The sequence below is a fragment of the Oratosquilla oratoria genome, chromosome 14, assembly GCF_046742065.1.
Source record: "Oratosquilla oratoria isolate Oo_2021 chromosome 14, ASM4674206v1, whole genome shotgun sequence".
NCBI lineage: Eukaryota > Metazoa > Arthropoda > Malacostraca > Stomatopoda > Squillidae > Oratosquilla > Oratosquilla oratoria.
Window position 1 is genome coordinate 54,278,751 of NC_134790.1, and position 12,318 is coordinate 54,291,068.

The 12,318-nt window shown below is 41.0% G+C and overlaps 1 protein-coding gene across 6 annotated transcripts in view; it reads left to right on the forward strand.

Annotated features, from left to right (window-relative positions):
- The first annotated feature begins 615 nt into the window (after positions 1-615).
- Positions 616-12,318, forward strand: part of LOC143032875 (fumarate hydratase, mitochondrial-like) — a 122,952-nt gene continuing 111,249 nt past the window's right edge. For 2 of the 6 annotated variants that reach the window (XM_076198065.1, XM_076198067.1), the window contains exons 1-2: positions 616-803; positions 9,418-9,450. In XM_076198065.1, coding sequence (XP_076054180.1) covers positions 693-803; positions 9,418-9,450 — 144 coding nt within the window. In that variant the 5' untranslated portion in view covers positions 616-692. Of the gene's footprint in view, positions 804-9,417; positions 9,451-10,093; positions 10,217-12,318 lie in introns of those variants that run through there. The other 4 variants (XM_076198068.1, XM_076198070.1, XM_076198066.1 and 1 more) reach the window with 3 other exon arrangements.

Genomic DNA, 12,318 nt, shown 5'->3' on the forward strand with positions numbered 1-12,318 from the left:
ATAACAACAATCCAAGCTACCCTATCTGATATACTACAAAACTTCACTACGCTACGAACAACCTCTCGAATTATCAAGAATCCTACTCCACTAGATCTTTCTTTCTACCTATTAGAATAGGTGGTGACTATCCAGAACCAGTATACGCTTTTATTTATTTCTTCGGACTTCACTTTGTCCCACTTGATGTTGTCCAGTTCCTCCTATAAACTCTCTAGCTTGTGATCATCAGATAGAGTTCTCGCGATCCAAATATTAGTGAACATTATATCTGCAGTTCAAATGCAAATATTTGTATTTATTGTGTCTTTTTGTGAGAACTGCCTAAATACGTCTTTCAGAGTGTATTTTATTTATTATTTTTATCATTGACTTTTTCAATTAAATTAGAGTTAACTGAATTATACCAAAAGGCTGTTCCTGATTACTTGGAATTGTTTACTTTTAAGTGCGCGACTAAGTAAGTAAACCAACGAATGGAGCGAATGTAATGTGCTAATAAAACTGACAGACCAAAGTCAAAGTGTAGGAGTAAACACATACAGAGCCATAAAAGTGTACGCTAATCTGGATTGCTTAAATCTAGCATATTTATTTTAATCTAGCGATTAAGTGCTACACGTCGAAAGTGCAAACTGGTGTATTGTATTCTGTCTGTCTGCCATACGATACAATTGTACGGCCTTAGCACCATGGCTCTACGTGCTCCTTCTCTTTGCTTAGCAACAGGCCTAAGGGTCCGTAGCATAATACCAGCACAGGGAACACTGACAACTAACTTTTCTTCAAGTACTACAAACATGGTATGCTCATAAATTAGTTGAAATAGTATATAGTATGACTGTCGTCTGCTACATTGCAGGGTGAAAGGAAAAACAAGTATATTGACTGTTGATGCTAGAAAACTGGAGTGCCATCCTGACCTGAGCAATCATCTTGGAAAGTGATGTTTTCAGCCATTCACTTAAACTTTCTCTCTCATTCTGCTGATGTTTATTTTTGTTATATAATTCGTTTAAAGTACCTGTGTTTTAGGTGGAAGGCGTTTTCAGATTTAGTGACCCAATATTGAATATTGAATTGCAAATTTGTTGTGTTTACCTAGACAAAATTTGAAAAGGCATTGGAGTCTTCATAGAAGGTGCATCTGTCTTACTGTTTCATGTGTGTACTTGTTTAGAAAGATGTTGGCATGGGCTCATAACAACTTCAGGGAGACTGGCACTGTGCCATCCACATTGTTTCTTTAAAGAAATGAAATCTCTAGATCTATGAGTTCAGATTGGCTAGCTTAAGGTGTCCTCAGGTACTGAGCTGTTTGTGTCTTGTAGCAAGCTGAAATCAGTAGCTATTACCAACTGCATCAGTGCCGTGGAGTATCTTCCAAATTGGGGGTTCAATTCCAGAATCATGCAAGTTGGGATGTTTAACCTAAATGTAACCATTAGAAAAAATAGATCTTTTTAATGGAAAGAAACAAGTGAAAAATGTGTTTGCATGATACTGGAATAGAACCTCAGTTGTATTATGTTCCAATTATTAATTTTGTAAATTATAATACATCAACATATGTGATTTTTGTGGCAGGAAGCGATAAAAAGTTGCTAAAACCAATTTATCAATGAACGAAGTCTCAGCAGTTGAATGATATGCCATGCTTGTTTTGATTGATGCCGAGGTCGAAGGAATTAATGGATAAATTTGTCTATTCTAACCTAACCTAACCAACCTATGTAACCTAACCTTTATTTAGTAATTTGGTACCTCATATTCTAAAGATCATCTGGGTCGTTGTTGTCATCATGGATGCTGATGGCCTGATTATTATTATACCTCGGGCAATTAACAGATAATGGCAGAACCCTGTATTCTCTCAAAAAGTCCAAGGAAGCCCTATTGTCTTAGTAACAGGGCTTATTAATGTCACCCTGGAGTTGGAGAACACCCAGTCCACTACATGAAAGCCATCGTCTACCTGACAGTGATTAGACTGGACAGATGACATGGCATCAGGACTGTATCCTAGCAGTTTCGTTCATTAGTAGATTTGCTTGTAGCAAGGTTTTTTTGTTATTTATTTCCACCAGGAAAATTGCATATTACATTCATGTATTATAATTTACAGGATTAATATTTAATTTTCTAATGCTATATCATATAGGTGTGCACAACTAAAACAATACCAGCCAATATAACACAGACCTAGCACACAGTCTCCTACTCTCCAAGCCATCAATGACAGAGGGAGAGCTGACAACCTCCTACTATTGTAACCCAATGCCACAGAAAGTCCCAAACTAATTCATTATAGACAGAAGCCTTAAGTTTCTTTCCAGAGTTCTATAGAAGGGTCTGAGGACTTGTCAGCCACTGTAAAACTGCTCACTACCAGCTGAACCACCTTGTCAACCACTGTAAAGCTACTGGTTTCCATTTGGTGAAAATCAAAGGGACAAAGATAATTCTCATATCCTTTGCTATTAGCACCTACACAGATAGCTCCCATTCTGTGGAATGGGTTATGCAGCAGTATCTCCAACAGATAGGTGTTATGGAGTTATGCCTATTCATGAAGACATGTGCAACATGGAATGATATAACGGGGGGTTACACACCAACCTGCTGTGCAAAGCAGCTTGCTTATTACAAAGAAAGAGCATGCTGACAGGAGACCTTTTGGTCCATAACTCGGTTGGATTTGGAATAAGAATTAAAATAAATGATGATAAATAGTACATACATATACCAAAGGCTTCTTTTCCCCCTTATAAGGGAGGTAGCCAAAAAACGAAGGCATAAAAACCACTCCCACCCATGCCATCCTTATCATACTCCACTCCCCTCCACCCTTTTCCCTCCCTCTTATCTTGGTACCTCCTGGACGACGGGTCATTGCATCTCGCCCACTGCCCTGTGTCAGAAGCAGTGTCACAAGACACAGCACATCCACAGCAACGCTGCTTCATTCAATTGGCAACCCCCCCCCTCTGTCCCCTCATGCAGAAAAGGAGACGGGGAGCAATCCCTTCAGGCTGTGTTAACTTCCTCAATCCCTCCTCTGATCCTGCTACAAGCGCAGTGTCGTCAGCAAACAACAACTGGCTCACCTCCCACTTTTCTCCATTTTCTTTAATCATCTCCAACCCCTGACCCACTACCCTTGCATTCACCTCTTGCACCACCCCCATCCATGTAAAGATTGAACAGCCAGGGCAACATAACAGATCCCTGATGAAGTCCCACCTTTACCTCAAACCATTCACTCTCTCCATTTCTAATGCTAACACAAGCTCTACTACTCGCATAAAAACTCTTGACTGCTCTTAACAGCTTTCCTCCTATCCCATATATTTGCAGTACCTTCCACAGTGCCTTCCTGTCTACCCTGTCGTAAGTCTTTTCCAGATCCATAAAAGCCCAAAAAACATCCTTACCTTTTCCTATAGCTTTCTCACATATCTGTCTTACCACAAAAATCTGATCTACACAACCCCTACCTGTCCTAAACCCACACTGTTCCTCACCAATTACTCCCTCTGTTCCTCTCCTAATCCTTTCAATCAAGACCCTGATAAATAGTAAAAACCATGATAAATAGTAAAGACCATGATAAATAGTAAACAAACATAATAAATATTGAAATGATGAATAATAATAAATTATAAACAGATGACGATAAATAGTAAATAGTAATAAACAATTGAATAATAATAAAGTAAAATCAATGACAGGCATTACAGCAGATTGCTTAGGTGTTTATCTAAATGAATCTTAAAATTTTGAACTGTAGGCCTACTAAATTACATTACCTCTGCAGGAAGTTTTCCATTCATTTATTACATGGTTGGTGAAGTTGTTTCCACACACTTCCAAATTAAATCTTCCTGACAGTTTGAGACCATCATTTCTTGTCCGATTTGTAATGTGAAAATTTTGTCACTATTAATGTTATGAAATTCCTTTAGAATCTTTAAAGATCTGTATCAAACCACCCCTGAGTCTATGTTTTTTTTAGGGAAAATAATATTTTTCACTTAAATTTCATTTGATTTATCTCTGATATTTGGAATAATTTTTATGGCTCACTGTTGTATTTTTCCAATCTGTCAATGTTGTTAATGAGATTGGGTGATCATGGAAACAGCATATTCCAAAAGTGGGCGAACTAACAATTTATATAGCTTGTTAATGATGGATGGACTTTTAAAAAAAAAAATGCACAATCGGTCCTAGAATCTTGTTTGCTTTCTTTGAGCTGGAAATACACTTTTTAGATGATTTGAGATCATTACTGATAATTAAATTGATCCTTTTCACTATCCACTTTTGTTAACAAATTTCCAAATAACTTGTAATCGTACATATGTGCATAACCTTACATTTACTTGTGTTAAATTTCATTAGCCACTTTTCAGACCATTGTTGTACTTTATGTAAATCTTGAATAATTGGTTTAAGTGATAATTTGCCATTCCGTACAATTTTGTATTGGCAGCAGATCTGGAGACAATAAATTTCAGTCTGTGGTCTAATTCATTTATATATATACTATGAATGAAGTGGCCCAAGAATGGAACCTAGAGGAACTCCACTTATAACATTTTTCCATCTAGAAGTTTTGCCATTTAGAACAACTCTCTGGAGGTGAGGGGATAAAAAGGGAGGGTTACTTTGTAAAGGAAGTGGTGGATCCTGCTGTGGATGTGCCATGTCTTGCTGCATTGCTTCTGACCCGGGCAGTGGGCAGGGGACAAGGGAGCCAAGATAAACAATAAAAGGGAAATGGGTGACTGCTGGGAGTGGAATAGTTGCATACCTTGGTAGGTTATCTCCCATGGTGGAAGGTAAGTTGAGAGTGGAGGATAGATGGAGAAAGAGGAAAGGGACAAAAGGTAGAGAGGTTCTTAGAGTGAACTCTTTGAATGAAAAGGAGGAGTACAGAAAGAAGCTGAAGGGGGAGTGGGAGGTAGTAAAGGATAGAGTAGAGCTGGGTGTGGAGGAGGAATGGGGATGGTTCAAGGAGGGAGTCATAAAGTGTGCAAGGATGGTGTGTGGAACAAGAAGGACAGGGGGAAATAGAAGAAAGGGTAGTGAATGGTGGGATGAGGAAACAAAGAAGGTTGTAGAAGAGAAGAAGCGAGCTTTAACAGATTGGTTACAAAATAGGACGAGGGAGTCATATGAGAGGTACAAAGAAAAGAGAAGTAAAGCAAAAGGTAAAGGAGGCAAAGAGGAGAGCAGATGTGAAATGGGGTAAGAGTATGACAGAAAATTTTGAAAGTAATAAAAAGATGTTTTGGAAAGAAATAGAGAGAGGAAGAGGAGGCCAATCAAGTAGAGAAGAAAAGGTAAAAGGTGCAGATGGAGAGATGATAATAGGAGAGAAGGCAGTAAGGGGAAGATGGGCAGAATATTCTAGGGAGTTGCTAAATGTGAAGGAGTATAGGGAAGGAAAGATAGCTGCAGTGGGAAATGCGAAGAAAATGAGAGTGAGGAGAATGGAGGAGAAATAAGGAAGGATGAGGTGAAGGCAGTTGTTAAGATGATGAAAGCAGGTAAGGCACCTGGTCTGGATGGATGCCATGCAGAATGTCTGAAAAAGGGAGGTACAATGATGGTGGACTGGTTGGTGAGGTTATTTAATGTTTGCTGGAGAGAGGCTAGAGTGCTGGATGACTGGAGGAGTGCCTGTATAGTTCCACTTTACAAGGTAAAAGGGGACAAGTGTGAATGTAGTAGTTTCAGAGGGATTAGCTTGTTAAGTGTAGTTGGGAAGGCTTGTGGGAGGATCTTGATTGAGAGGACTAGGAGAGGAACAGAAGGAGTAATTGGTGAGGAACAGTGTGGATTTAGGACAGGTAGAGGTTGTGTAGATCAGATCTTTGTGGTAAGACAGATATGTGAGAAAGCTATAGGAAAGGGGAAGGATGTTTTTTGGGCTTTTATGGATCTGGAAAAGGCTTATGATAGGGTAGACAGAAAGGCACTGTGGGAGGTTATGCAGATATATGGGATAGGAGGAAAGCTTCTGGGAGCTGTCAAGAGTTTTTATGAGAGTAGTAGAGCTTGTGTCAGGATTGGAAATGGAGAGAGTGAGTGGTTCGAGGTAAAGGTGGGAATTCATCAAGAATGCGTTATGTCGCCCTGGCTGTTCAACTTATACATGGATGGGGTAGTGGGAGAGGTAAATGCAAGGGTAGTGGGCAAGGGATTGGAGATGGTTAAAGAAAATGGAGAAAAGTGGGAGGTGACCCAGCTGTTGTTTGTGGATGGCACTGTGCTTGTGGCAGGATCGGAGGAGGGATTGAGGAAGTTGGTGACAGAGTTTGGGAGAGTATGTGATAGAAGAAAGCTAAAGATAAATGTGGGTAAAAGTAAGGTGATGAGATGTACAAGGGGTGAAAGTGGCAGTAGACTGGAAGTGCGCATTAAGGGAGAGCGACTGGAGGAAGTGGATAGTTTTAGATACTTGGGTGCAAATGTGGCAGGAAAAGGTGGAGTGAAGGTGGAGGTAGAATGTAGATTGAGAGAAGCGAGTAAATGCCTTGGTGGATTAAAGAGTGTAATGAGGAATAGACATTTGGGAATGGATGCGAAGAGGAGACTGTATGAAGGAGTGATTGTGCCAACAGCACTGTATGGGGCATAAACATGGAACATAAGAGAAGAAGAGAGGAGTTTGAGATAAGGTGTCTGAGAAGTATGATGGGGGTTACTAGGCTAGATAGAGTGAGAAATGAGGAGGTGAGGAGGAGAACAGGGGTGGAAAAGGAGCTGGGAGATAGGGTTGATGAAAGAATATTAGGATGGTTTGGACACATGGAAAGAAAGACTAGTAAAAGAGGAATGGAAGGCAGATGTGGAGGGAGTGAACATGAGGGGACGTCCTAGGATGAGGTGGATGGACGGGGTGAAGGGGGCTTTGGGGAAGAGGGGAATGTCTGTTGAGGAAGGACGGAAGAGGACAGAAGATGGGTGAATGGAGAATGGTTGTATATGGATGATGATGTGATTGCATGAGGTGGACTCAGTGGGTGGATGGGGGGGTGAGGTAGTATGTGTGAGCAAAATTTGACACAGCCCGAAGGGATTTCTCCCCGTCCTCTCCTTTTATGCAATGGGGGGAAGGGGAGGAGGGGTTGCCGATTTAATGAAGCGGCCTTGCTGTGGATGTGCTGTGTCTTGCGACACTGCTTCTGACCCAGGGCAGTGGACAAGATGCAGGGATGATCCGTCATTCAGGAGGTGCTCAGATGGGAGGGAGGGTGGAGAGGTGTGGAGTGTATTCATGGATGGAATGGGTGGAAATGATTTTATGCCTTTCCCTTTTTGGCTACCTCCCTTGTAAGGGGGAAAAAGCTTGGTATATGTATGTATATAGAAATATATGGAACTTTTATTAGCAGTGTGGGAGTAATCCACATTCCACCTCTGATACTACACAAGAAATAATGGAAAAAATAGCAAGATGATTAAAAGTAATAAAAGTTTAGAAAATCATAAAATGTACAAAGGTCAGTACCCTAATACTAATATTGACCCTCAGCCAACCACATCTTTCAGGCTCCCTGAATGTAGATTAGGATATGAAGTAGAGAAGTACTAGCCATGCCCACATTGTTGCTTCAACTACCAGTGCTCTGGCCACTCTAGACCAGGGTTCATGAAACTTTTTTCACAGTGGGAAAAATAACTGAGAGAATGACAAGGACAGGCTGCATAACCACTTTGTTCAATACAATACAGTGAGTGGACAAAAAATAAAGACAACCAACATGTTTATTTAACCAATACACAAAATGGACAAAAAATAAAGAAAAGACTTTGACCAAAAAGTTACCAAAGAAGGTGGTGATAGCAATAAGAAAGTTATATCATACCCAGTGCACACATATCTAAATCTCACAATTTAAGCAATAAGAAAAGGTTAGTGGGATTTAGGAAACTGGAGTTTAGCTTTTAAGATATCAATATTGCTTTGGAATTACTGGATCTCATTGAGAGAATTGCTTTCAAATGCTCATCAGTCAACCTTGTTCATTGTGCTAAGTTCATATACCTCATTTTTTAAATGTTTGCTCATAGACATGCATTGTTCCAAACACTTGATGTCATACTGGAGACAAATTTCTTAACTTTGAAAACCCACCATCATGTAAGCTGCAATGAAATTCAACAAGTTTTCCTTCACTGTTTTTCTTTCAACAAGTCAATTACTTGTAATTCAATGAGCTCCAGATATAGTTTGACTGGCACATCATCAAGGTTACAATCAAACTGATTATGGAATAAAAAATGTCTCTCAATTCTGTTGATATCTGAAAATCTTTCAGGGAAAAACTTAAGTCATAAATAATCTTCAGAAATCCAAGGTTGACATGTTAAGTGATTCCAGTGCAAAATCCTTTGAAAAACTAAAAATGAGAGAAGTTTCTTCTTTCTAGTTGTGATTCAAACAATAATAGCCTCAAAATCTTTAGACAATTCTATAGATTGCAGATAAGGTTATCTGAAGATACATCCCCATCCTTATTCTAAAATTTTGGAGGTCCACACCTCTTGCAGGCACCCCAGTGACATGTTCATGCTTATGCCATTAGAAAACAACTGTGGCCAATGTCATCAAGTGTTTCACTGGCAAGATCCTCTTAGGTGTCTTTCATCACCTTGGTCGTCCTAAGGGAAAAGGCATGGGCATGAATCTTCTTGTTCTTCCTGATACAGTAAAAAGTGCTGGATTTCATACCAAATTCAGCACAAACAAAGCACATGGAGGTGCCAGCATCCATGTGTGCCAAGTCTTTCAGCTTTTACTTCAGGCTCAAAGTTTTCAGCTTTATTCCCTTCCTCTTAGAGGCTACTTTGGTACCTAGTACAGAAAACATAATAGTAGGATGCAGGAAGAGTACAGCAGGTACACTTGAAAGTGCACAACACTTGGTCACAAGTGAGTGGGAAGAGACACAGTGGGTGATCTCCATTGACTTTTGTGCCCAAGGGCATGGCAAATTGGCAGCTGCTTGATGTAGGAAAGACTTGCATGTAAACTCTGTATATTTTCCACAAGGGAAATTTGTTTTGTAAGAATATTTGTAAAGCCTTGACAGCTTTTATGGAATTCTGACATACAAAATGCTGACTTATGAGAATGTAGTTACAAATTTCCTGTTAAACTCTTAGTTGTATTTTTATTTTAGATATAAAGTAAGTGTAAGATAAATTAAAAACTACATATGACACTTTTTTAATGTGCTTGGTGCTGCTGACTTTAGAATCTGGCTACTACTCTGGCTCAAGGGGCCTTTTAGGTTCATAAAGATGTCGGATGCAAATGGGTTACAGTGACAGAGCTTTAAAAAAGTGTGAAATATTAGGAAGAATATTTGTAATTAATAGTGTTTGTTCTTACATGCTTAGAGGATTAAGTGGGTTGAACCACTTATTGGGAAGGTGAGTAGAATATGCATGTAAGGTTAGAGAAATATATACAAAATCATGTACATATTGATGCTATGATATAAGGGTGTTTATGTAAGATATTTTTGGCATTTGCAAAGGGGAAGTATGGAAAAGGGAATTACAATAATGGAGGTGACGTTTAATTTTAATTTTCATTAAAGTATAGTTGGAAAAAAAAAAAATCAGGGTGTGGAGGGATGTGAGCCTAGCTGGAAGGCAAACACTTGAGGGGAGAACAGGTTTATTGAATGGATAACATGGCCCATGGAACTGTAGTTTATAGTTAAGAGTTGGGTACCTGAGAAGAAAAGACTAGTTGATTTGGTAATGGCTTGATCTTGCATCAGCAGCTGGGGAAGTGAAGTTCCTGGTGGTGATCTGCTTGAAGGAGACAGCAAGGGAGGCAGTGAGAAAGCAATGGTGGGAAATGATGTGGGTGGTGGTGGTGGTGCTCCTGAGGTGTTCTGTCATTGTGGTGATTTCCATCCGCCTTTTATTCACTGGGATCGGGTCATGACTCTTGTACTAATTGGCTGCAGGAAGAAGTGCTGATGCACTGGTGATGGACCTCAGCCCTGGTGTGCAGGATTAATTGTCCCAGGGGACTGCATTGGGCTGACTGCTGGCCATAGTGGCACTGGGAGCTGTCATGTTGGAGCTATACCTCGCTACAACTGGGGACTGCTTCAACCAGGTGCGCAAGTCAACTGTCCCAGGGGACTTGCATTGGGCTGACTGCCATCCCAAGGGACATAATGTGAGTTGATGGGGTTGTTGTGATACTGTGAGGACAACTGCCTAACATGCCCCCACAGAAGTTGAGGCTGGAGATCAAAACATGTGGAGCCTTGACAGTTGTTGTCCTTGTCCCAGATATGATGGGGCTGGAACTTGAAAATGGGGGTGGATCTGACCAGTAGACTACAGGGGCAATAGCAGGTGGTGGTCATTTTGTCACAGGGTAGCAAGCCTTGGGGTGCTTGGCTACTCCTGCGGGACCAGAGTTGTCCTGTACATTTTGGATGATGTAGAGGGGGATGTTCATCTCGGGAGACTGCTCATAGGAACTTGGACTTGGAACATGCCCTGGGATCACATTGTATGGCTTTGATGGCATGGCTGCAACATCTCCCAAAAAATAACAAGACTTTAGAAAGATTCTGGTTAACAGGTGGGGTGTCAGGCCACCCAGGGTGTTGTGGGCTTTAACTTTGGTGTCAGTTTGTAGCATAGTTTTGACAAGGGCCTCTGAGGTAATAATGTGCCCTCCAAGATTTCCAAAGGAGGTTGTAGCTGGTTGCCAGGGTAGAACATTTCAACAGCGAGATGGTTGAGAGGAGGCTGGCGGTCACAGGCTTCTTGTCTGTCATTGTGAGGATGTGAGAGACATGGTAGGGGGCATTCTTGGCTGTTGGTTCTGGTGCAGAGCTCAGTACTCATGCATCATATGGTAGCTGCTTGGCCCATGAAAATCAGTCTTTTGGGTTTTGGCTGGCATTGTTGGTCAACTAGGAGCAATGTGGTCTGCAGACATGGTCAATGACTCTTTACCAGGAGATGCATGTTTGGTGACCTGTGGAAGAGAGGGTGAAACAGTACATTCGTGGGGTGCACATTTCTGACACAGTTGTTGCAAGGTGTGCAGATGTGTGGTCATGAACTGGTTCCCAACTGTGATCATTTTCTTGAGGGACATGCAGTCTTGGTCCTTAAGGTGGGCTACCTTGGCTGAGGGTCGGTTGTCCCATGGGACTGCATCGGGCTGACTGCTGTCCTGGGGGACTTCGTGACAAGACCATAGTGGTGCTGGAAGCTACCATGCTAGAGCTATACCTTACTGCAGAGAGGGACTGCTCCAACCAGGTATGCAAGTTGACTGTCCAAGGGGAGTTGCATTGTACTGACTGCCATCCCAAGGGACATTATGTGAACCAACAGGGTGGTGGTGATGCTGTGAGGACAACTGCCTAACAGTAAGTAATTAATCACTCTTTGTCTAGAGTTTCAATGACTGGAAATTCATCCCCAGAGTAGCTGGCAGTGGTTCTCAGGCCCTATCATAGATCTCTGGGAAGAAACCTTGGACTGGTGTCTGCCTTGTATTAGTGTGTAACTGTTTTGACATCATCAACTGAAAGTAGTATTAGAGGAGCAATTGCTTGATGCCAGCTTTCCTTGTCTTTAAAAGTGGAGAAAATTAGATGAACATAGAGATCTTTGGCCCAGCCCACAGATCAAGTGTCAGCCCGTTGGAAATACATCTCTAAATGGAAGTGAGGAAGTGGATAGGGTTTGATGATTGGTAACATGGATATAGCTGTTGGACCACCATATGTGTAGGGAAAGGGAACAAGGCAGAATTGGAATCTTTAGTTACTCCCATGATGTAGAGCTTCATATTAAGATTAGATATAAGCAGAGGGAGATTAATGCCTTCAGTTTTCATAGGAGAAAATACAAAAGAGTCATAAAGCATAAGAGGGTCTGTGAGGACTTGAAACACAACCCTAATAATTGGGTCATTAAATTAGTGTGGTTGCAGTACAGAGGGAATAAAAGAGAAAATATTGGCAGTATGGTAACAAGAAAGCTGGATGTGTTAGCATGGAGTGAAACTAAGTTGAAAAGAAACAGTGAGTGGGTAAGGGAAGGAAGGAGTGGCTCCTTTGGTAAATGAGATAGAAAAGTGCACATTGGAAAATAGGGAAGTGTCTTCAAGGATGTGGCCAAAATTAAAGGATGGTGTTGCTTAGCAACATTAGGTAACTTAAGGATGATGTTCTGGATCACAGTTTTATTGAACAGAGAGAATGTACACCACTATCCACTTATCCACTATCCTCTCACTTTCAGAGCTCG